This window comes from Thermobia domestica, chromosome 16, assembly GCF_964235325.1.
Source record: "Thermobia domestica chromosome 16, izTheDome1.hap1.1, whole genome shotgun sequence".
NCBI lineage: Eukaryota > Metazoa > Arthropoda > Insecta > Zygentoma > Lepismatidae > Thermobia > Thermobia domestica.
The window spans coordinates 16,077,953-16,104,939 of record NC_137469.1 but is presented as its reverse complement, the minus strand read 5'-3'; the positions used below and the strand labels follow the sequence as shown (position 1 = coordinate 16,104,939).

The 26,987-nt window shown below is 36.6% G+C and overlaps 1 protein-coding gene across 1 annotated transcript; it reads right to left on the bottom strand.

Moving 5' to 3' along the window:
• Nucleotides 1-26,581, bottom strand: ND-B18 (NADH dehydrogenase (ubiquinone) B18 subunit). Its single transcript, XM_081742141.1, has 3 exons — nucleotides 26,309-26,581; nucleotides 13,847-14,015; nucleotides 1-305 (listed from the first exon to the last, which is right to left on the bottom strand). Exons 1-3 carry the CDS (start codon nucleotides 26,418-26,420, stop codon nucleotides 215-217), a joined length of 372 nt encoding a protein of 123 aa, XP_081598267.1. The 5' UTR covers nucleotides 26,421-26,581; the 3' UTR covers nucleotides 1-214.
• Between the last annotated feature and the right edge of the window lie 406 nt (nucleotides 26,582-26,987).

Here is a 26,987-nt window from a genome sequence, read left to right as displayed (position 1 = left end):
TCAAAATGTACAATATTTATTCACAATTTTTCATAGCTACACTGTAACAGAACTATTTTATGTTTAAATACCTACTTAACAATTAGATGTCGCCACACACTGTGGTAATGTGTAGCTACTCACTCAACTGCATATGTACACACTTTTGTCACAACGATCTGGAGCCTTATAAAAGTTCTACACGGATGGATTTCATTCTCCATATATCGTTATCTTATCCCTCTCTGCACTGTCTTGCTTCTATTCGCTTCTTTCGTTGTAGAAGCCTGCGCTCCCGTTCGAACTCTTTCATTCGAAGAACATAGCTACAAAATAAAGAAACAACAATTGATAAACACCTATAACCACTATTACTACTAACTAAATGTATACTTTACAATCCGTGGCATAAAACCTGCAACATGAGGATGTAAGTTTATTGTGAAATACGCCTAACAGCATAGGGAATGAACATTACGTCTAAGTGGAACTAATCACGCCAGGATAAACCTCGGCCTCCTCCCGCGCACACTTATTTTGGGGCAAAACATTTCGTCATTTCACAATAAACTTACATGTTCATGTTGCAGGTTTTTTGCCGCGGATTGTACCAAACTAGATCGAAATAAATTAGTGATTATAGACGATTACTATATAGGGCAGTGGCATGCCAGACATTTATTAAGTGGGGGGAATCATACAGATAAGCATACAGGTTTTATATATATATATATATATATATATATATATATATATATATATATATATATATATATTAATTCTTCCACAAAAAAAAGAAAAATAAACACACTGCCGAACAAGACTGCACTTATTTAATATAAAAACACATTTACACGTGACGTTTCGATCTTCTAGCCAAGATCCTCATCAGACGTACACTCTGATGAGGATCTTGGCTAGAAGATCGAAACGTCACGTGTAAATGTGTTTTTATATTAAATAAGTGCAGTCTTGTTCAGCAGTGTGTTTATTTTTCTGATTTTATTCGCAAGACGTTGACTATGATTGTGTGTTAATTCTTCCACGAATCTAATTTGTGCAAATGCCTATCAACAAACTAAAATGTTCCAAAGGCGACCTGGTGACCAAATATTTTAAGTTGGTGATAAGCATTTGCATAAATTAAGTCTGTGCAGGTAAATGTAAGGATCACACCTGAAATTTCGTGCAGTGCATATACATAAACTAAGCAGGAGCTCAGTAATATGTTCATAATATTGGTGGGAAAAAGATTAAATGTGTAGCTATCAATGTATAACGATTAATGAATATTGCATTATAAGCAACATATCCCATACTTAAAGATCTGAGTCCGATGAAATTAGTCGAGCTATCCAGTGAATACTGATGCAATGCTATGATGAGTAACTTTACCAGCAGTTTTCGTAAACTCATAATCATTTTCAAAATAAACCTCTTTGTGTATTAACATATATTACAACGGAAACACAGATGCTAAAAGTACGAGTAACCGTATTCGAAAATCCTTTCATGACAATGATTAGCTATCTTACTTAATGAAGAACAGGGAATTCCGATAAAAATCTAAACTAGTGAGAACAAAAACGAAAAAAGGGTGGGATTGTGCGTGCATTAAAAATAAATTTACCATGGGATCGTTGATCCAACTGCATTTTGTGGATGATTCAGCAATATGTATTCCACTGCACAAGCGAAAGCAAAAAATAATGGGTGCAGCTTTAGAATATAAGTTTATTACCTAGGTACACATCGTTAGTAGAAAACACACATGTTTGAAAACTGATAATTAAAAAAAAATAAAACAGGCACTCAACCATACCTGAAATGACGTCACAATGTTCTTTTAAATGTTTATAAAATCTCATTCTTCGAACTTCCCTGACTTTTTCAGGTTTGCCCCCACCCTGGCTCTACCACTATGTTGTAGTGCCTCTTATCCCTGAAACCCTACCTTGTTTCTTATCCAATGTGTTCAACACAATCACACGCAGCGAAGGCGTAAGCTATAGCAGTAATCTGATTGGCTGGTTTGAATGTAGCGACTATTTTCAGCACTAAGGCTATGTAAGACGTGGACCTACAGTTTAAAATACAATCCGAACCTTGTAATGCGTTCAAATTTCAAGGCTCTCCGACCAGAAATCGAACCCGAGACTCCTTTCACCAAAGACGCGGCTATTTGACCAGCAGGGAAGGCTGCTACAGCAATGAGAAAGGATTTTTCTCTCTTAAGGTACAAAAAACAAATCTTACATCTAAAATTAGATATGCACAAGGAACATTTTTTGAAATAAACTAATAACATTAATCATATTGTGTTCCCAATAATTCTTACGCACACACAGTAGTAGGCAATGATTGCCGCTCTACCTGCCTTCGCCTTGTCTGTCAGCACAAATATGTAGTGCTCGGTTCAACTGCGATATCTCGACTTTATTTTTGCCTTAATCAGAATGAGCTCCGCAACGTCGAAGTTGCTGAAATCAATCTGAACGCCAAGATAGAAACAACGAGCTTGATCAACGGGTTTAATACGATACGGAGTTACGTCTGTGACCACTATAACGTGTTAGCTTCACACTTTATACAAATACCCTCGGAGCATGAAGAGGCGATCTCGCAGCTGCGCCTCAATAATGGCGTCATCTCGTGTCATCTCACACCTTTGGAAAGCGATATCGCAGGAACGGTGAATCTGATCACTCTGGTTCATTCACAGGCGTGTTTTACGCATCGGAAGCTATTGCTTGCACTCAAGTTCGGTCAAATTCATGGGGAGATGAAATTGGGACTCCAGATTAATGCCTTGTTGGCCGCATACTTTACAATAACTCAGTCAAGTTCAAGAGGCAAACATTGAAAATTTGCTCAATAATCAAATTGACATAATAATCAAGAGATGGCTTGTGATATTTTCTTTAAATTATTTTCTTTCACTCATCTTTGAGAGATGTCTCAATAAAATGCTTTCCATCATTTATACACGTATTCTCTCAGTAATGAACGAAACGAAATGTCAAAAAAGATAATTCTCTGATTATTACTGATTCAATTTGTCTTTTAGCACGGGGGGGCGCGATGGCTCAGTGGTAGAGCGTTCACCTCTGGTGCTTGGGGTCCCGGGTTCAAACCCTGCTCCCGCCAAGTGAACTTTGTGGTGGACAAACACCGTGCTCGTGGGTTTTCTCGGGGTACTCCCGTTTCCTCCCATTTTCTTCATTCCACCATTTCACTCATCTCTCATCATCACCGTCTCCTTTAGCCTAACCGGCATAATCGTGGGACGTAAAACTTAAAAGATTTCATTTCTTTTAGCACGATTTCAACATTCATCTCTTGGATCAGACAGAATTAGTGTAAACGAAAAGTGCTGCCCGATTCAATCATTCACCCATTCCAATACAGAAAATTGTTCTAAATTCTAATCTTCATTGTCTTTATTTCCAAGTCCTGCCGGATGGTGAATGATAATGAAAGAATCAGTGAAGTAAGAATGTGGGAGGAAACTGGAGAATCCCGAGAAAACAGTCAAACAGTCCTCACCTGGTCTAGGATTGAACTTGGAACCCCTTGCACCAGATGCCCGTTCTATTTTTACTACATCGACACAAGCTCGTATCCACGGAGGGAAGGCATGGGGGGGCCAGCCCCCTAAAATTTTCACGGTAGGCTTACAAATGAACTATAATATGAGTGGATCGGAACCCCCTCCTAAATTCTACCGGGCCTCCCCTACATTTTTGGGCTGGCTACGGGCGTGCATCGACAACAAATTTTGAACGCAAATAAAGTGGAGAAACAACACAGGTTTAAGCAGTAATCACCATTAGTTCGATGGTACTATAGCCGCTACCAGGTTATATAAGGATTTTTTGTGGACACACTGTATATTTCGTAAAGACAGTGACTATTTTTCGATTTATACTTTATTCTGCGACGCATATAACTTCTTTCTTCGGTGGGAATTGCTTCCTTCCCACACAATTGGATAAAGAAGTCTCTCATTGTTTTTTCATATATATATTTAAAACATTGCTTTTGGTGAGAACATTTCAGTTAGTGACAAACCATTTCAGTGTTTCTCCCTGACTTATTATATGCACAATTTATATTTTATAGTTATTGGGAACTGAATTAAGTGTTTTCTTTAATCTCTTATGAAACATTGCAATAGATTAGAGAAATACGGGCTGACCAGATGTTCCAGTGACCAAAGTGGCACCAATTGCGTTGTATTGTAGCTCGTTATCTGTACTTTCTCACGCCAGAGTTATCGCCGTGTCTAGTGCATTATAGGCAGTTGACTAAAATTAACGCAAATTATTTTCCGTATTCTGCTTGCATGTACATATAGGTGCTTTAACTGAGTGATTTTTGAAATGAACTGCCAACCCTCTTTAATCGACCACTGCAGCCCGTACCTTGAGCTTTGGTGCTCAGGGAATTTGACTCCGATATTGTACGCAACCACCACGCACGTTGCGTTGGGAATCAAGTATTAATTTGTGTTAAGGGGCACAAGCTATTAGCCGGCGAAGGACGTTTTCTTACGGCTAGCCCCAACTAGTGAAGTCCCAGGTTCACGAACCTCGTGCGTTTAAAAAGTTATACACGCGCCCTCCAACATTAGCATTCTACTTCTTTTTTTTATTTTGCTGAAGAATCACCTTTACGCTTCAGGATTGTTCGGCGCCGCAACTGGATTCATCGTGGGACTATCCAGACAACTTCTCCCCAGTGCTAATCCCCCAAGTGCGTCAATGGTGTGAGAGGCATTTGTAGTGAAATCTGAATTATAATCTCATACATATATAAAGGGCTACATTGCCTTAAAAAGGCAATTGGGATTTCAGTGATGAAAATTATTACACATATTCTGTGTCGTGTTGTGTTAATTTCTCTTCGTAATTTATTTTTATATAATAGTGTTCTATGTTCTAATAAATAAGTATAGTGTTATTTAATCCAGTGTGTTTTCGTTGTTTGTATGAGTGATATTTGTGTGCGCTATGGTCTGGATGACCGTCTGATCGTCCGTGAGGTTTTCGAGACGAGACATCCGAACCTCTTGGCGCCTAATGCTCATCTCATTATTGAGACCGACGAGCGATTTGGAAACAGTTTGTAATCTCTTCTTGGAGAGGTCCTTCATCGTCCAGTCCAGGTAAGTTCCAGTCTCAGGAGAATACTTATTGGTAGGACCATGAACCACGAACAGCGACCAGATTACACGGAGTGGTTACAAATAAATGTTCACCCAAACAGAGACCTCGAAGTGAATTGATTACAGTATATCCATACCGGTTCTTCATATCAAGTGAAGTGCTATTAACAAGGTAGCATTGTATAGATAATTTACAGATATAGGTAATTCCATTAACATTATTTCTATAATAAAGGGAACTGATCAGAATATACAGTGTGTTTTAAAACAACACCGACAAGGTTTGGGAGGTGGTTCCTGACACTAAGATAAGACACAAAGTTTAGACCAACCTGGGTGCACAAATGCTTCCTTTCGGAGTTATAAGCTGCCGAAAACACGAAAAAATGAATTTTAAACGTCCATAGCTCCAAAACTATGGAATTTACCGTAGTCGGATCAAGACTTCACTTAGGAACTAATATGTGAGCTATCCAAAAATACATGTTTCAGAATTCTAAGGTACTCACGCAACGACTTTTCTAGAGGGAATTTGGCTATGGGTGTATAATTTGAAGTACTTACCAATTTCCTCTATAAAAATTGCTGCGTAAGGACCGCAGGATTCCGATACATGGTATTTGGATAGAACACATACTAGTTTCTAAGTGAAGTTTTGAATCGACTATGGTAGGTCCCATAGTTTTGGAGCTATAGACCTTTAAATTCATTTTTTCATGTTTTCGGCAGCCCATAACTCCGAAACGAAGCATTTGTGTACCCAGGTTGGTCTATACTTTTTGTCTTATCTTAGTGTCAGGAATCACCTCCCAAGTGTTGTCGGTGTTGTGTTAAAACATCCTATAAAATTCTACATGCAGCGTGATTTTCTGAGGAACGTACTGATGAAGACAACAACTGGTCATTGAAACGTAAGCGTCAAATTGTTATCTGGATGCTTCAGTGATTACTTTTTTATGATTAATTAATATGTATCTTATCACATAAAAAATCTTTAAGAAGCTGTTAAAATAGGAATAGTAAGAGCATACAGAAAAGGAGATAAGTGAATATTTGACTTAACGAAGTGAAGGAGGAGAAAAGAAAGTGAGATACCACTAAGGAAGGGGTAGTGTACAGAATTAGGTGTAAATATTGTGATATGAATGAAAGAAGAGCCAGAGAAAAAGTTGAAAGAAAACAAAATTAAACATAATGACGATGTTTGATTAAAGGCTGAGAACAACGCGGTTTACAATTATGTCAGAGAAACAGAACGCGAAATAGACTGGTAATGTGTATAAGGACTAGATAGGGAAAAAATAGATCGAGTCTTGAGAGCACAAATGCCATATGTCATTTTTCTCAATATTGACTTTGTGAGCTATTTCGATAGCATGATACCTGCTATGATAACTTGATATGTTAGTATGCATCAAAAAGCCAATAACATGTTTAACTTAACCCCACTGTTCAACTATTTCAGTCACGATCCTGATTTTTGCCAATATTTTGAAACTTCGAAACAGCCTCCTGAAAAATTTAGACAACTGAACATATAACATTCGTGCACTCAAGGCTCGAAATGTTATAAGAAAGTGGAGAAGCACAGTGGTAAGAAGAGAACAGAAAGAAAGTGATTAATGAATTAGAAATGAAATGAAATGAAACCTTTGAGTTTTACGTCTCACGATTATGCCGGCTAGGCTAAAGGATACGGTAATGATTAGAAATGAAGCAAAATGGTGGACTGAAGAAAGTGGGAGGAAACGGGAGAACCCCGAGGAAACCCACGCACACGGTGTTTGTCCACCACGAAGTTCACTTGGCGGGAGCAGGGTTTGAACCCGGGACTCCCTGCACCAGAGGAAACGCTCTACCATTGAGCCACCGTGGCGCCATTAATGAATTGAAGTAGGGACGAAGTGAGTACATAATATTTGTGGAACAAGATATTATGGTATCAGGATTAAATATTGACATCTGTACCTAATGTTAAAAATATGCAACTGTAAAATGAAAGGAAGAATTTAATTAATTGTTAGAAGTGACCTCCTTTCATTTTCTAAAATTTGTAAGTCGTAGTCATATTGTACTTTCATAATGTATCTGATGAAAGTAATGACATACTGCCGTAGCTGTAGGAACAATCCTTGAAAACGGTAAGAGATCAGAGGCTGTACAATGCCTTAAAACCGACACTGTCAAGTAACTCATGCTCACTTGCCCCTTTCACGGTGCTTCAGAATCGCATATTGATGTCTATCTGTTTCTTTTGAGACACTTTATTAAGAAATTCATCAAAACCCACAGCACAGTAATCACACTCCTTCAACAACTGAACTAATTTACTTCCCAAGTGCGGCGATAGCCCATAAACTAAAATGTATGCTATTTTGCCACATTCAAGCTGCATTTTCTCGATAATCTCACTGTCTGGGAATATAAGTGTGAATATTTTGTATGCACCGTAGTAACTTTGCTTTGCTAATGCTATCTGTTATTGAGAAACCCCGACAAATTAGTTTGATACTTGCATCGTAGAATTCTACATTTGAGTACACACCATAAGCAGAAACCTTAGTTCTATACGAAAGACGAACACGCAGGATTACATTGCAATTCACAAGGTACCGATGTTTTTTTTTTTGTTTGTTTGTTTGTTTAACAAAGGCATTAACTGTTTCTGATGTTGAGATGGACGCAGCTACCTGCATTTGATTTTCCACGTTACTCAGCGAAAAGACGCTCCGTTAAATGTTGCAAGGAACAGAAAATTTGACACCTCGTACTTCTGGACCCATGATAAGGAATTATCTAGCAACTAGGAAGAACCGAACGTGGTTTTCGAGTACCTGAAAACTGCCATGCTTGTTATCTGCACACGAACATACAAACCACACCCACAACAATTCTTTACTTTTGATTCTGGCTCTGCACCTCCAGCAATCATACCAAACCAGCAGTGATGTTAAAAAATGCTTAAGAAATTTATGAGAAAGCTATTACTATGCACCCCTCTGCCCCACTTCTCTACTGACGTAAGTAATCTTGACCCACCGCAATCAAATCAATTTGCATTTGCTATTTGTTTTTCGATACACAGCCAGTTCGTGTGTTTAGTCTAGGCGTTTAAGTAGTCTTACGTTCTTAAGATAGAGCTCCCTTGTAGCTAAGCAGCTGGCACAAGGTGTGGGAGATCGAGGGTCAATTCCCAGTGGGAGCTCATGTGGTTCGGATCCCACGTTAAGCTGTAGATCCACGTCTCATATAGACTCACTGCTGACAGAAACTCTAAACTGAAAATTAAATCAAATCAAGTAGAAGTTTCTAAGAAGTGAAAATGCTGAACTAAAACAAACAATGAAAATCAACGTGCACTTACAAACACGATAATAAAGTGAACGAACTCATTCTCAGGCTGCTGTTTACTAATTTGAAATTTCTCATAATATTGTTTTTATTTTTATTATTTTGTGTTAACTATTAGCTTCGTACATTCAAGTAATTACAAGATTCTACAGGGTGGCCAAAAAGTAGGTATACAGAGCAGCATCTATCAAGTATGACAATTTATTAACATAATGGATTTATTTGCTTTGGTTTGTTCCGAGCTTAAGGTATAAGTGAAAATAAATTAAGAACAGATAACGAAGAAACTAAATCAATACATGTATGGATAACAATATAAGTAAATGATATAAAATGTCATGACTGATCAGTACCGGACTGTATGTCTACTTTTGCGCTACTCCGTACTTTCCAGCAACGAATATCATCGCGAAAATGAGCTAAATTGCTACGCTAGAAAATGGGCAAAGAATAGCTTCTTTCTGAGAGAAAATAAAATCGTGTCCATACCGGTGAATGAAAGTCAACCAATGCAAATGCGTGCTTTCACAATTCCTTACGGTTATTGATAAATGAAAGCTCGTTGCTTGACATTTATACTTCACATTAAATCATTAGCTTAACGTCTCACAAGCGAGATGGTAACTACCGAGTTAATGATGTAAGAACGAAAGGAATGCGAACGGGGGAGGAAACGGAAGAACCCTGAGAAATACCGCCCACTCTGTATTTATTTGACTAAAACCTACTATTGGTTTGAATGCAGAAACTTTGAAGATAGAAGAGAACGTTCTACCGACTATGCCACTGAACTTCTGTAAGTAACTAGCATCAATATTCAAAAATATTTCAAACAAGCAAAACATCTGAAACACAATCGACTCCTTGGATCAGTTTTCTTCGTTGAATGAAATACGCAATAATGAACCATCAGTACGAAAAAACCTATTTGCTCTCCTAGTTCCAAAATCGAAGTATTCTGAAGAAAACCAATATGTAGAACAACAACATGCAAACATGACGGAGAATCCATTTACGATTTTGTTTTCTAAAGTAAAATAAAAATATGAAGATGTCAATATTAAACCAGTTAAGAGTTCTCAAAGAGCATTGCCAGAACGAACTTAAAAAGAATGGAGACGGAGCGGGAAGGATAACTGTCATTGTTCCTACATGTAAAAGTAAATCTTTTTATCCGCACCTTCTTCTCTTTCTCGCAAAATATCATCTCTCTATGACTTACGGTTCCCAAGATATGGCTCCTTAAATCTCCCGAAATTCGAACTTTTTTGGCCAATATCTGGGGAACAGTGGCCAGTTGGCCAGTGGCCACCGGTTGCTATTTGATACCAAAATATTCACCATCCTCTTAGGTATTGATCACGACCAATCTAATCTCTCTAAGACTTACGGTTCCTGAGATATGGCTTCTTAAATCACCAGAAATCGGAATTATTTTTTGGTAAATATTTCAAGAATGGTACGTCATAAAGTGACGATATTGGTGTTAATCAATATCTAAGAGGATGGTAAACATTTTGGTACCGATATTAACTGGTAGCCATTGGCCAAACCAGTGGCCAGTTGGGCAGTGGCCACCGGTTATTATCTGGTACCAAATACTTACCATCCTCTTAGATACTGATCAACACCAATATCATCTCTCTATAACTTATGGTTTCCAAGATATGGCTCCTTAAATCTCCGGAAATTGGCCATTTTTTGGACAATATCTCGGGAACGGTACGAGTGACGCGAAAAATTTCATCACTTTTTCAGATGGTTTATGATGCTCTATCAAATGGAGGGCTCAAAATTGAAAAAAAAAAAAAAAAAATCTCAAATAACAGACACACAGAATTTAGTAACGAACTTTAAAGTTCGTCGAACATGAACTATGTATCACAAAACTTCGTTACTTTCACAGTGCACTGAAAACAAATGAATATTATTTTACGATAATTTGAATCAAAAATCCTAACAGTCTTTTTTTTCTTCTCTTTCATTTCACTACGAATCACCAAATAAGGAAATAGAAGTCTTTGTTGCCTACTTTGGGAGAAAAGTGCCAGCAGGGGTGTTCCCATGCATTGCATGCTCTCCAACTCCAGAACAGTTTTCGTACCCCCCTCCCCTTTCTCGAAAACTGTATTCCGGTTACAAAATGTTTCTTATGCGTTTTGACTGAAAGAATGTAGTTTTATAAAATTTTGAACACAACGCACTGGGATTGAAAAAATAAAATGAAATCTTTAAGTTTTACGTCCCACGGTTATGCCAGCTAGGCTAAAGGAGACGGTGATGATGCGAAATGAAAGAAAAAAAAATGAAATGAAATTTTGAGCTTTACGTCCCACGGTTATGCCGGTTAGGCTAAAGGAGACGGTGATAATGAGTAATGAATGAAATGGTGGAATGAAGAAAGTGGGAGGAAACGGGAGAACCCCGAGAAAACCCACGCACACGGTGTTTGTCCACCACAAAGTTCACTTGGCGGGAGCAGGGTCGAAATGAAAGAAATGGTGGAACGAATAAAGTGGGAGAACCCCCTCTACCACTGAATGACTGTGGCCCCGTAGCATTGGATTGAAAAAGCTAAACTTTGGTACAAAGAATGATGTGTGCGTGTGTGTGAGAGAGAAAATGTATTTGAACTCATACTATAAATATTCTTCGCAAACTGCTACATTACTTTTAATGTCAAAGTAGTTTTTAGAAAAGCAAAAACGATATTTTTTAATATGTTAAAATTTTCATTCTGTACAATACGTTGTAAGATTAAAGTAAAATGAAAAAACACACCTGGCGTATAATATCCTGTTTCGTAGGAAGATTATAGATGTTGAAATAATCGTCTTATAAAACATAATGATTTATTTTTTAAACTTACGAGACCCAACATTATTAATAAACCATTACAAATGTACAACTACTCATGGAGAATTATCAAATACGTACCTACAAATATATACCAATTAATAAATATTGCATTATACGTGCAAAGGAGAAAGTATTTGATATCTGTAGACGTATTTCATATTTGAATCGGTCATTGTTTAAAGGGGATATATTTCATTATATTCAAAGGATACACACACACATCCCCATTTGACAACGACAGTTTTATTAAAGGATCAACAGTCTATCGAAACTACTCTTGTTATCCAGTGAATATTGACCCAATGCATACACTGATGTGCAATTTCTTAAACTCATTAGCTGTGTTCAGTGGCGTATTTACGATTTTGTTTCGGGGAGGGCTTTGCTAACTTTATTCATGGAAATGTGAAAATTCTGCAAGAGATTTCATTTACTTTAATCTATTAAATAAAATTTCAGAGGGGTCTTAAGCCCGGAAGCCTCCCTTAAATACGCCACTGGCTGCGTTCATAGACTCAAAAGCATTTCCGAAATAAATCTCTTTGCGAATTAAAATAAATTACCATGGAAACACAAAGCTCAAATATGAGAAACCGTACTACAAAATCCTTTCATTTGTGTGATAAGTTATCTTCACTTGATGCAGGGCACGAAATTCGGAACGCACCTTTGGCGTGGGAGACCGGCTTCGATTGCCGGCGGAAGATCATGTGGTTCGGGTTTCTCGTTAAACAGTAGGTCCCGTCTCATATAGCCTTGCTCCTGCAAGAGACAATAAACTCACAATCAACGAAACTCCGACAAAATCTAAACTAAACGAACTAAAAAGAAAGAAAGAAAGAAAAAAAGATTGAAATTATGTGTACAACGAAAATGAACCTACCATCATTGATTCAACTGCATTTTAAGGACAATTCACCAATATGATATTCTACTGTACAAAAAGAAAGCAAAAGACAATATGTACAGCTACAGAACATAAGTTTGTTACACATCGTTAATGGGAAACATGGACAAATTTCTAACAAAATACATTCGTGAAGTGTTCCCTCGGGATTCATGTAAAATTGATTCACATGCGAAGTTCTCCGCGGCCCAATGTATACTGTACTAATTTTAGCGGTCCATACCGGTAATTAGCATATTTATGGGCCTTTATATATCCAGAATTCAATAATACACTACTATAACGTTCGGAACAGAAAATTGCTTTTATTTTGTTTAGATGTAACTGGACATGAACGTGGGCATATGCAAAACAAATTGGATCAAGTACTCCACGAATGTACTTTGTAAGTCTGAAGCTGTCAAATAAAAAACAAGTACTTAACTACACCTGAAACAGTCTTAAAATTCTCATTTTTAAATCTTAAAAATCTTATTCTTAGCAAATCGAAATTCCCTTACTCTTAGCAAACTTTACTAATTTAATAATATTTTCCGGTTTGTCACCAACCTGTATGCACATGAAAAACTGGACAACAAAACGCGATATATCTATGATCATGATTTACTACCGAACTATAAAAAAACGGAGTAATATCAGGGATCACAAATGGAATATACTGCAAGCAAAGAGAATTCACTTCCGATGTCAATGTGCAAGTAGGAGAGGGGAAGTTTGAGCAGAGTCAGCCTCATCTGCCTACGTCACTTATCTGTGAAGAATTTTACGAAAGTGTACTTTTTTAGTGTTCTGACTATGTTTTCACTTTTTCCTGGTAAAAAAAAAAAAAAAGAAAAAAGAAAAATCATCCTCCTTTTCTCACAAGTCCTCAATCAAAGTATTGTATACTAGCTGAACCTGCGCTCTCTACACAGCGGATCATTCACATATGAGCATGAATCTCCTTGTCATTCCTCACAACATACGTACATGTCCCTTTACAGATACAAGTGAAGGAAGTTTTGATAAAAATCAGCAAGGGATATCATGAAGGGATGATTTTTTAAAAATGATTTTTTCCTTATCTAGCACCGTTTCCAAAATTTGAGCCTACTTGCGGTTGGAGTTTCTAATTCATGTATATTCAGTGTTTTCTTTCTTCTTGCATGCAGTATGTAATAAGCAAATACATTACACCCACACAATTAATTATAATGCCAGTGGTATATATGGTATCCATTGGGCAAAGCACTCGAAACAACAAATTCATCTTAGACTGGATAAATGGCTATCGTTCATTATCATTTGGCCATGAAACAAACGCTGGGGAGATATACTAACCCCGTATACAAATGTGTAGCGCTGGAATATATAACTCGTAGGATATAATGCTTTACTTTTTAAAATTTCAATACTTCCAGTGTGTCCCTAAAAGATGTAATAAAAAATAACGATCATCTTTTAAAATATGAACAATTTGTACAAAATTTTCAATCGATCAGTGAAAACGACATCTTTCTAGAGGTTGTGGTTTCCGAGACATCACTGTCATAAGAGGTGGCCACAAACATATAAACGTAGAATTTTAATATACAGATACTTACTCTTCGTATAAACAGTGAAGATATTCGTGTTTTTCATGGTGGCATTTATAAGCCCAAGGCCATACATCTGCTCGACATGCATTGTATTTTAAATAATGATGAGCACAGTAGTCCCTGCTCTCCAGTGGGATCTTTGCAGACTCCATTTCCTCTTGGGATACAAGCATGACTGAAGAAAAAAAAGATTTAAATAACCATACATGGTAATATGCCTTAATTAAAACTAAAGTCTGACCAAAGTAAATAACTTAAGAAAACATAGTGATCTGTAGAGACCGGAAGTTTAGGCATTAAAAACCTGGAAAAATAGGCAGGCAAATAGACACTTAAATTTAAAAATTAGGCAGTAAAATAGGCACTAAAATGTACCTCGAAGTAATGAAGATATACAATTAAAAAACAAATTTAAATCATAGATAATGTTCAAAGAATATAGAAACACACCTGTTTGTTAATGTCTTATTTTACTGTATATATAAAAACGAAGCTTGACATGTATTCCATGTATATTTGGTAAATACAGTCTATACAGCACTTTACCATTACACATAACAGTCCAAATTTTATAACTTTATCAGTACCCACAACAGTTCAAAATTTTACAGCACTTTATCAGTGCACATAGCAATCCAAAGTTTTACGGCATTTATCACTACAAACAGCACTTATAGGAGTCTTATTCGGAAGAGGGAGAATTCTTTCTTAAAATACTAAATTATATATTTCTCCCAATAAAGTCTTATTTTGAAGAAAATGCATAGAATAGGCAAAATAGGAAAATTAAAATAGACTTAAATTGAAACTATAATCCCCCTTATAAACTTTAAAACGTTATTTTTCGCCATATCTTTAATATTAAAGAATAGGCATTTTGCCTAACACCCGGTCTCTAGTGATCTGCTTTGGTCTTTTAGTTTCAATTGAGGCAAAGTAGTTCCAAAGCTAGAATGAAAATCATAAAGGATACTCATAACCAATACCCTGTCCTTTCCATCTTTCTCAAACAGAAACTTACGAACTTAAATCGCCAACATTGTCGTAAAATGCTACTTCAAAATGAGATTGTATACGCTGGCTTCCCAGTACGACATTGAAAAAATATAGGACAGTTTGTGTTTATACAATAGAATATTCTGCTATGAAGCACAGAAAAAAAAAAATACAATTGTAAGAAAAAGGCCACCCTTCACCCCAATGGGCAAAAGGAAACAAAATTTTGATTAATACAGAATAAGAGTATAACCTTTTATTTTCTAAACTTCTAGCTCTGGAAATTATATATACACTTTTAGCAACTGTAATACAACACCCCAGGACATTTCCAGTTCATAAATAATTTCCAGGACATTTCCTGGATTTTCACTATTTTTCTGCTTTCCATGACTTTTCCAGAGTGTTTCCACGACATATTGTTATTTCCAGATTTTCCAGGACGCGTGGGAACCTGCATATTATGTTATATTATGTACAGCAATATTGGAAGGCGTTCGGATATGTTGGTCAATGCCAACACACTTCCATGCCTAGCCAATACTGCAGCACACACTGCTGAAAGAATATGTTAACACAGCTTGCGTTATAAGAAACTGGAGCATGGCAAGGTTCCTCCTCAGCTAAGCTTCATTGGCGAAGAATAAGCACAAAGGAAACAAAGAAAGAAAAAAAGAACGGACATGGGAGGATAGGAAAAAGCAAATTAAAAAAAAAAAAGTGAGGATTAGAGACTATCTCTCAGGAAAAAAAAGAAAAATGCTAAGACACATTTAATATATTGCTAATATGTAGCAATTTAAATCAACACTGGAACTGTCCTTGGCTTGTACTTGTAATAATTCAATCACTGACAAATAGAGGAAATAAAGGACAAGATTAAAATATAGGACAAATATACACATTTCCCAAATAGGATAACTGGAAGCCCTGTATACAAGTTATCCTTATACAGAAATATTTTGCGTACTGATTTAGAGTATTAAGATCAAGGCTGAAAAAATAGCGGGCAACAGGTTGCCATGATGACTGGACATCCGATGTCTGGCGCCTAACTTCTTTCGATGTTCGTTGAGACGGACTGATTTTCCACTTCAGTTAATTATATATTATTGTCCTCTGTACGGAAGAATGCATAACTATATTCAGGAACTTTTACACTGAAATTTCCGAAGATGGTAAATTCCATTGCAAAGATTGTCATTTGCGTTAGCTAGAGTTTGCGAAAGCGCACTCGGTACTATTAGAAAATTTAATTTTTCGCTTATGAGGCAAATATTTGTTCAATATTGGGTAAATAAGTCATTTAAACGAAGTTTAAACGTTTGCGTTTTCTAAGTGTATTAATGTATTAAAAGCCAATAATAGTAATAATAGCTTGCTGTACTTCACCAGACCCCACGCTCGGAATGCTGAAAAAAAGAAACTTTTTAAGAAGGAGAATGTGAAAGTGTCATGATAAATTTGATTTATAATGTGAGAAGTTTATCAGTGTTATAGCAAACTAAAGTGTAGCAGAAGCCAGTGGAAAACGGAATACAAGTCACAAAGTGTTTACTCAATGCCAAAAGAACATTGTTATTCCACTTAAACACAATTCATAGAACTTAAGAATAGTGCGTTACATAGTATTCCCATTTTTATCTGCCAGTGGTCCTGATTTCTGTGTATTTGGATGTACTAAAACAAATTATAATAAATTTTCTAATTTACCTCGAACTTTATCATGAATGGTCCATCATTAGAAGATAGATTTAACTACAAAAGTTCACAATTGGTATTTCAGTGCTGAAAGCTACAAGACATGGACAAAATATGCATATTGCTGCTTAATGAAACTCCACTTATGTTGTCTTCCATTGCTGTTTCATTGAGATCCCCGATCCCAACCGATTCCTCTCTGCGCAGCGTGCCCTAATCAGGCTCACATTTATGTACCTCACGTCCCTGAGGCCACGAAAAATTTACGACCTCCCTCCTGAGTCCAAGAAATTTTGAGCCCCTTTCCCCTTCAGCCAATAGAGGCGAAAAACACCGCCGCGTCCACTTTCATTGAGCCACCAACAACAGTGTGGGGCATATAGGATCAAATGATGCAAGAATTACGTTGGCGACCAATTAGAAGTAGCCTCAGCTCTTAGCACCAGTAGCGTTATAACGAGGAAACCAGGCTGCGCTATGGTACCAGCAATGTTTTCAGTATATTTCTCTCTCGTGGACAGCCTGCATACTTGCATACTATATTTCTCCCGCATACAATACTTCAATCTCGATTTTTTAAATATCGCCACACTCGGAGCCAAACTTAGGATACCAGTATACTCAATTTCCATGGCCGAAGACGGTAAAATCAGCCAGGTTGTTTTCGTCTGATATACTAAAACCTATGTTGCCGAATAGTGGTTCCATTGAAAAGTGGCCAACTTATATACCGGTAAGTATTTTGAAGTAATAACTATTATAGATCATAACATACGCATTTATAATACAATAACTACTTAATACTTGAGTATTTATAAGATACAAATTATTACTTGCGTATTAATTTGTATCTTATAAATACTACAAGAGTATGCAGATCGAAAAGCAATGCTTCCCTCGCTATAATTTTGTTTCTACTCAGTTACTGAACTATCTATGGATGAAATTATAAAGGTAATTTTTACTCTACTGATGCAGTCTTTTCTTTTTAAGATTGACTGATTAGAACCATGGATTTGAAGCTAAAAGAGTCGTCGTGGAATTTCTGGCAAAGAAGAGGTTGTTTACTCCTAAGAAAATTGATAATCCCTTGAAAACTGTTTATGGGGACACTGTAATGTACATCAGCAATGTGCGGCGTTGGGTAAAGAAGTTTGGAAACAGAGAAGCAGAAATGGCAGATAAACTGAGAAGCGGCCAGCCAACATCGTCAGTCACAGACGCAAATCGAGAATGCCACGAGACAGGCGCATTACAATTCAGAATGTTGCAGACGCATTGAATGTCCAAGGAATAATTGCTGACTTGGGATGTCACAAAATCACAGAAGCAGTGAGCTGGATGAAGTTACGACAGTTTAAAACCATAGATCAAGAAGAGAACCCTTGAATTTTTCGGAAATGATTTTGATGTCTGAGTTTGCCGATGGATAGATGTGTTCAAAATCATGGAGATTACGTTGAACAGTAGTTTTCTGTAAAGGAGAGTTTAGGCTATGATCTGTAATACCTTTTACTGCTATTTGTTCATTAACACATTTATTTTTATATTACGGATGCATTATTTTTTATCCACTCTCCTACATATCAGTGCTCCCGTCTGGCTATATGGTTAGTGTATGCAAGTTCAACGCGAGAAACCCGGATTCAATTCTACTTCAAGCTGTAGATGCGCATCTCATATTCATTCATTCATTCATTCATTTATTTGCCTGTTTCATTAGCTTACAAAGCATGAGAAATTCTCATGTAAGCATTACAGTTGTCAGAAAAAAAAAAAAAAAAAAAACAATATTGTCAAGTACCAGAGGTATACATCATGCATCTTTCTAAAATATAAAACCACATAAATAGGATACACTAAGTATGAAAACATGACAATTTACATCTAATTAGGTAACTGTTTGTACCACACCAGGCATGTACTCACGGGTAAGTATCTGTTACCAACTCTTCAGTTAATGAGTCATTTAAATATTCTTTAATTGTATAATAGCACTTTTCAGTGAGTAGATTATATAAAGTCTTACCAAGAATGGAAACATTGGTCATATTTTTCAAGTACAGAGGAAGTTTATTATACAATCTGACACAATTCATGTACACGGTTTTGCTTATATTAGCATATTTTTGATGCATCACAAATATGTCACTACCTTGTCTTGTATTATGGCTATGAACATTTTTGTTAAAGATAAAAAGATGCTTGTTTTTCACAGTAAAAAGAATAGATTTATAGATGTATAAGCTGGGGAGTGTTAAAATTTTTGCTTCTCTGAAAACCTTTTTACATGTCGATTTTGTGGGTAACCCAAAAATTATTCTAATCGCTTTCTTTTGCAATCGGAAAGTGCTTAAACTATTTTCAGCAGATCCCCAGTGTATTGTGCCGAAGTTAATGAATTAAACTTGGCGTAGTAAAAGCTAAGAAGTGCTTCTCTCGATACAGTACCTTGAAGTTTGTATAAGGCAAAACACACGCTACTTAGTTTCTTGTTTAAAGTGGAGATATGAGCAGACCATGAAAGATCATCACTTATGATTACACCTAAAAGCTTTGTTATGCAAGAATATTGGAGTAAGTTAGAAGATATTTTTATTCTAGGTGATATACGCGGTTTTCCTGGGAAATGAAAATGTAAGAGAATCGACTTATCATGATTTATAATTAACCTATTCGCTGTTAACCATTTTACTAATTTGTCCGTAAAAATGTCAGATTTCCTCTCAACTTCTTCTATTGATTTTCCTGATATTATCATACTGATGTCATCAGCATATAGAATACATTTTGCTGGATGCATAAATTCTAATAAGTCATTTATATATATCAGGAAGAGAATAGGACCCAAAATGGAACCTTGAGGAACACCTCTAATTACAGCTGATAAAGATGAACAAGTTGTTTGAAACCCATCTGCAGCTAATTTTGATATTTGTACCGCTTGTTGCCTACTGGATAAATAAGAGAGAAACCAGTTGTGAGCTACTCCTCTAATACCATAAGCATACAACTTGCTTAAAAGAATAGCATGATCAATTGTATCTAAAGCTTTGGATAAATCGATGAATAGACCAACAACATATTTACTGTTTTTTAATTCAAGAGCTATATTGGACATGTAATCAAATCAAACAAGGCTGTTTCAATACTTTTCTTATTTTGGAAGCCATGTTGTGATGGTGATAGTAAGTTATATGACTTCAAAAAATTGCAGAGTCGTGACTTCATCACATATTCAAAAATTTTTGAAAACGTGGAAAGAATGGAGACTGGGCGATAGTTTCTTACATCATGCATACTCCCCTTTTTATGGAGAGGAATTACTTTTGCCACTTTTAACACTGATGGAAAATATCCTTTCTCAAGAGATAGGTTTACTAAATAACAGAGATGATTTACAATGAAAGGAAAACAAAATTTAATAACAGTCACTGGAACCTCATCAAAACCTGAAGATCCCGAATTAGACATCCTACTCAATATTTTCCATAACTCCTCTACTGTTGCTGGAGTTAAAAAAATCGTATGTGAATGCATTGGAAATTTCATCGAGTCGTCATAACTCGCTTGTATGGGGTCAGGTAATGGTACACTATCTAGAAAATAATCATTGAAGACATCTGCAATCCGCTTAGGTTCTTTAATAATTTCGTCCCCAATTTTAACATACTCAAAGTCGCTCTTTTTGTTGTTTGTTCCACCATTTAAGGTTTTCCACATAGTTTTAGCTTTATTAGTAGAATTAAGTATTGTGGAGCTATTTGATAGTAATTTAGCTGTTTTAATTACTCTTCTGTATATTTTCCTGTACTTAAAAATATAATTTCGAAACCTGTGAGGAAGTGATGTATTTATTTTGAGTAATCTGTTATATCTAAATAGGTTACTTTTAGAAATTTTAATGCCTGTAGTTAACCACGATTTAGTGGACGACGTCCGGATTTTACGAGTAACTTTTGGAAACGCCATATTGAAGTAATCTAAGAAAGTTTCAAAGAATTATTTAAACTTACATTGAGTGTCAGACGTATTATACATGCCATTCCAAGACTCGTGAGAAAGCAAGAAATTTAGATATTCCATATTATGACTGGAGAAAATTCTCTTTGTAACTGTGTATACTTTAGACTTAAGAACAGTGGTATTGTTTAAAGTGATTTTTAAAATAATCGCATCATGATCAGAGAAACCGGGATCAAATACTTCAAGGTTATAGGCAAATTGGTTTTTACTAATGATGAACTGATCTAGCGCACTTTTATTATGACGTGTCGGTACATCCACTAGCGCTTGGAGATTGTACACATTCAGCAGATCTCGTAGATCGGATTTCTTTTTTGCTTGGACTATCCAATTTACATTAATATCACCACAGATGATCATTTTTTCAAAGTCTTTTCGTATGAAGTGCAAAAGACTTTCGAGTTTCTTTAAGAAAACAGTAAATATGCCGGATGGCGACCTATAAATGCATATAATACAAATGTTAACACTTGGTAATTTAACAGCTACAGCTTCAAAGTCAAATTCACAGGTAAATTTTGTAATATCTATTTCAGAAGCTTTTAAACTGTTGTGAACAAAGATGCATACACCTCCACGTTCGTGTGAAACACGAGAGAATTTAGTGATAAGATTAAAGTTTTCAAAATTGACCTCCTTAATAAGTGTATCATTTAGCCAATGTTCACCAAGACAAATAACCTTACATTCTTTCAAATCATCAGCTAAAAGTACATCAAAGTATTCGAGTTTATTCTGGATCCCTTGTACATTCTGATGAAAAATACTTATTGTATTACCTATCTTGGGTTCGGATTTTTCATCTGGTGTGCTAAAAAAATTATATTTTTTACGTTATTTTGTCCGGCTGCTAACGATACTGTATTATCATTGCTAAGACCTGTACGGGGGAAAGTAAGAGGAATGGGATCCCTGTTCCTGTTCTGAGCCTTAATCATATTACTTAAATTTTCACATACATGACGCTTTCCTAGATTATTCAAATGTAAACCATGATGGGTATGAAATTCTCGTGGAAGACTACTTACATCTAATACCTGTACATTTTTAAATCGACTACAAACTTTACTAATGATGCTATTTGTTTTATGTACTTCTGAGTTAACACAAGAACTCTTCGATAGATCATGCCGGTGTGGCAGATTAACTACTATTACATTTGTATGAGTAAGAGTGCTGAGTGTAGTCTTCAAAACACGGACAGCATCTTCAGACTCATTTTTTGACACATCATTAGTGCCTCCTATAAGTACAACAGTATCAGTATCTGAGAATGATTTCTGGTCCACACATGAATTTACAACGTTATTTAGTTTTGCACCAGGCTTAACAATACCTACTACGTTCATATCATCACACTCCTGCATTAATCTGGAAGCAAGACCACGACCGTGACTATCTAACACAATGAACACCTTCCCTTGCACTTTTTTTACCCGATTTACTGAAATTGAGTTTCCATTTTCAACACCAAAACATGACTTACTTCTTGAATCCTGTGACTGAAATCTTGGTCGATCCTGCTGGTTTAAACGATCTACACGTCGCACTTGAATAGTCCTATTTCCTAGGCTAACTTGCTTTACACTATCACACTGGTCACTTAACTCACTGAATCTGTTTTTTGTTTCAATATTATAATCGCATTGTAGACCTGACACTTTATTACCTAGTAGTTTACCCTTAGTATTTGAGTTGCACACAGTGTCGTGTCTTTGTGCAGCTTTGACACTCCATTGGCAATTTGCTCTTGCACTTGCATTGTGGATAGGGCTACAAATGATTTTCGGAGGGCTAGTATTTCTACTATATTGTGCTTTCCAACTGGAAAAAGATGGTATCCTCGCGCTGTTATTAGATTCACTAGTAGCATTTGGGACTTCGGCCGTACTCCTTACGATGTCGCTCCAGGTCTTTCTATTTTGCCTTGTACTAAACGATTCCTGACCCAATTGTTGAAATTGATCTTGGCGTTGCAGTTGCTGGATATCTTGCGCTAAGAGTTCGACAACTTTACGTAATGAATGTAGTTCCTCAAGAAGATTTGAAACAAACTCAGCTGAAATTGCTACCTCACTAACTTGATTGTCATTTGTTTTTTCGCAGCTACTACACGACATGCAAGACCAGCTTAAAATATTGGAATTTTTGTCAACTGCACTGCACTTGCCAAAATGAAAGAACTCCTTGCATCTTTCACACTTTATGCCGTTTTTCAATACTCTTTTACATTTACTACATTTAGTATTAACTGTAAAATTACCTGAAATATGGGACCCATTAATACTGTCCAACACACTATCCGCCATATTGTAATTATCATACTAACTACGTACTAACGTAGTTAGTACATCGTACTAACATACTTATCCTACTAACATACATCATAATATTTACTATAACCTAGGTATGAAAGGTATATTGTGCTGCAAACTAACTAACCAAATGATACACAGTAAATATTATTTCTACATTATAAAAATATTAAATGTAATAAATACCGTTTGCCATTCTTATTCTACGAGTTAAATAAATATTACAATTTCAACATGCTAATTACAGGTATCCTTCGTTATTTTTTTCCCTTCTTACGTTAACTTTATAGTAGAAGTTTGATTATTTATTGTTGATTTGGATGTTTTTATGGTACTTGAGCGGGGGGTTTGTGGGGCGGTAGCCCCCCATATAGCTCTCAAAATTGATAGTCAACGTTTCACCTGAATTGATTTCTCGGAAGATTTTAGCGTCAGTTCTCAAGAATACTGCCCTTGTACGTAGCAATTGAAGAGTAAATTCTTGGTGAGTGTGGTACATCATTTGGTTAGCAATCGTAATCTATTATCATTGTCATGATATGTCTTAATTTGCTGGTGTGAAGTTAGGTTACGATTGCTTCGATTCACGGGATTTTTTTTGGGGGGGGATTGACTCTGAACTGTTCCGAGGAATCGGTTCCAATGACTGTTCGGCATAAAGTGCACTCTTACCGATCCATAAACTAGGATAGCAACGAAGACACTATCGACGTCCTAGAACCCCTGCACCAAAGTGTAGAATGTGTTTATAAAGTGATTCGTTCTACAATGAGTGTGACTTAACCTGGTGAACAAAGCTGCACAAGTGACTGAAACCGTACACGAAATATTTTACAGACACAATCAACGAAATATGTGTTTCACGTTATTCCAATAACTGAATGGATTACTTAAAAGTAAAATTAGCACAGTGGGTTTCGCGGAGTTTGTACTGCATCCGTAACATTTCCATCTAGTTGCTTGTATATTCTCGAACTGCACTCTTGTATTGAACTATGCTATATTTTACGTAAAATGGAAAAAGGGGTTAAGTTTACAATACCCGCTCCAGCTGGTATGTACTCACTCAGAAACGAGAAATCACACTCTCTTAATTTTAAAACTTAGTAGTAATGGACTTTTCCCTATCTTACTCTACTGTACCCCTTTAAGACGGTCCTGTTTATCGATGAGCAGCTGGAGCGTGTATTGTAAAGTTTACGCATTGGGTACAATTCCGGTTTAAGTATCCATATTTGAATTAATGAACTACGTCTTTTCTTCAGGGAATGGACTACAATTGTCTTATAAATTGTCTATTATGACGAGGCAGTTGCATTCATAATAGCTTCACTTTAGGATAACTTAACCGTTATATGACACATTTCGTGCGGACATATAATGTAAAAACGAGCCAAGAAAGAAGCCTATGCTTGTTGTCCACTGAAAAGCACAAACGGTATCTAACCGAATTAGGGCTGGAAGTAGCTGCCAGGTCCGCGCAGTAGCATGGAGGTACTTCCGAAGAGTGCTGCTACGTGCGCAAGGATAGTGGAAACACTGTGTTCCTTATATTATTAGATTCGGGTTAAGTTCCAAAGTTGGGCGTCCGTTTCCAGCAAATTTCTTAAAATTTACAGGGAAGATATGGATAATTTGATCGTTTGTGAGCTTGATAATATATGAGAATCTCGAAAAATATCTTTATTTGTTATATATAATCAGTTACAAACATGGGACTATTCGGCGAGCGGAGGGAACTACTTGGCGCAAGGTAACAGAATAGTTGCATTGTGGGAAACTAACGAGCATTTATATTATCAACATGGCGGCAAATATACCGAAACGATGCACAGGATGTGAACTAACTCTTGTTAAATTTCCTGAAGCAATAAGGAGCAAGATTCCTAAGAGTATGTGAAGAGCATGACTTAATGAACCTAAGAACAAATTGCGGGTGTGGAAAGGAGGTGACAGCGAAGAAACGTGGAGAAAGTTATTGTTTTCAGTACGAACCGAAGTACTAAGGTAAGTGAAAAAAAAAACACATTAAAGGACTGAAAACAACGTGCCCTGCGGGATTCTAACCCACCTTCACTCGCTAACGCTCGCTTGGCAATACTGTGTGAATTAAATAGTAAACTTTGTTCGGACGTCCAAGGGTACCTCTGTTGTATATGCAAACGAAACCTAACCTAACATCTCCCCTACCTCATGATGTAACGAAAGGAACCCTAAAGTCAGTTAAGAAGGTAGGAATTGAAAAATTATGAATTTTAATAGCTTTTATGAAAAGTATCGGACGGCCAACTTCGGAATAAATGCCTTAGATTCTTTACATTATGGACCACGACTTAACACACTGCACTGACATACAAATTTAGTTCATGAAATGAAATCTCTGTTTTACGTCCCACGATAATGCTGGCTAGGCTAAAGGAGACGGTGATGATGAGAAATGAAGGAATTAATAAAGTGGGAGGAAACGGGAGAACACCAAGAAAACCCACGGACACGGTGTTCGTCTAACACAAAGTCCGGGTTATGTTTAGCAGAAGGGGTTCACAAGTGCACATAATGTAACAAACTAACCTAACATAACGTGAACAGAAATTACCGATTGTAACATTTTTTAGAAGCAATTGCTAGATCCGTTCTGCTAAAGATTAGCCCAAAGCAAGCCACGATGGAACCAGGAACCCCACGTACCAGAGATCAATGCTCTACCACTGATCCATCGCGCCCACTGCAGATTAAAGACTGTGTTGATGCGAAATGATTGAAATATTGGAATGAAGAAAGTAGGAGAATACGGGAGGATCCCGAAAAAAAAAAAAAAACACGGACATGGTTTGACTACCATCAAGTCTACTTGGCGCGACCTAGGATGAAACCAGGGACCTCATGTACCAGAGGTGAACGCTCTAGAACTGAACCATCTCTCTAGGCCCCTAAATTTAGTTCATCATGGCTTCCTTAAGACCTTTACGTGCTTAAAAGCATACAATTTGATTACGTTTTTTCAACATTATTACGAAAACCAGAGGCAAGATTGTCATATATTTTGATTATTCACCTATTCCTGTTTTGAAAAAAAGTAACTGGAATAGAACCCAGGTTTGCAATATTAGTCACACACATAAATTAGCATTAACAAATATATATAGCCCTATATTATTAGGTGCAGTTTTACTATACGGATCCACAGATTGTAAAATGTGCGGAAAAATTTGGGGAAGTCCTTAATCTGCCCATTTAATGTCGAGATCAAACCCAACAAATCCCTGCGGGGCTTTCTAACCCGTTCCTACTACTACTATTATTTATAACATGGATCCGTATAGTAAAATTGCACATATTATTCCAACTCACTTCATTTAACAAAGACTTATTTGCAAACAATTCATATACAATTCCAAAGTATAAAAGTATAATGATGTGCATAATTTACCTCTCGGCTTTCTGCCATTTGGGAAGCCATACATAGGATCAAACGTAGGTCCTTTGTATAAATCTGGCATGCCCTGGGGATCCGAAACATATCGAGACCACCAGTTCCCCATTATTATTGTGTTTTTATAAGTGATATAACACTAAAATATGTTAACTCCACCGATTTAGTTTTCTTTCAATGATACGGTAATCCCATTGGATAAAAACACAGCTGATACAGGTCTTCTCGCTACTTCCCTTTCTTTTTCTTCCTCCTCTTTATGCATATTACTTCTTTTTCTTCGTAATCAAGATGTTAAATACAAAGTTACTGACCGAAGCCCAGGTTCTCAATGCAGCTCATTCCAGAACGGTTAGTGTCAACGATACGGCCAAATCCCCGTTTTTACTTCGCAATATGTGTAGCAGTCATAATTGATTTATTCCTTGTTTTGCGTTCAATTACACTCTACTATTTTTGCAAAGACTGATATGAAATGAGGCACTACTCTACTGACGTTTATGAGTGTGTACCAGGGCCGTCGCGTGAGCGGGTCGACCGGGGCGATTGCCACGGGCGCCGGAACGACAAATTAACAAAATTCAAGGAATTCAGATTATGTAGGTAAATGACTTTTTTTAATTAAAAATATTAAATCAGATATTTTTATAATGATCAGTCACGGCTAAATAAAATT

Excerpts from the sequence above, each read along its gene's own strand:
- ND-B18 (XM_081742141.1), bottom strand. The coding sequence starts at position 26,420 with ATGGGGAACTGGTGGTCTCGATATGTTTCGGATCCCCAGGGCATGCCA. Across the intron at positions 14,016-26,308 it reads AAATGGCAGAAAGCCGAGAG|TCATGCTTGTATCCCAAGAG; the intron begins GTAAATTATGCA and ends TTTTTTCTTCAG. Across the intron at positions 306-13,846 it reads CTTCACTGTTTATACGAAGA|CTATGTTCTTCGAATGAAAG; the intron begins GTAAGTATCTGT and ends TTTATTTTGTAG.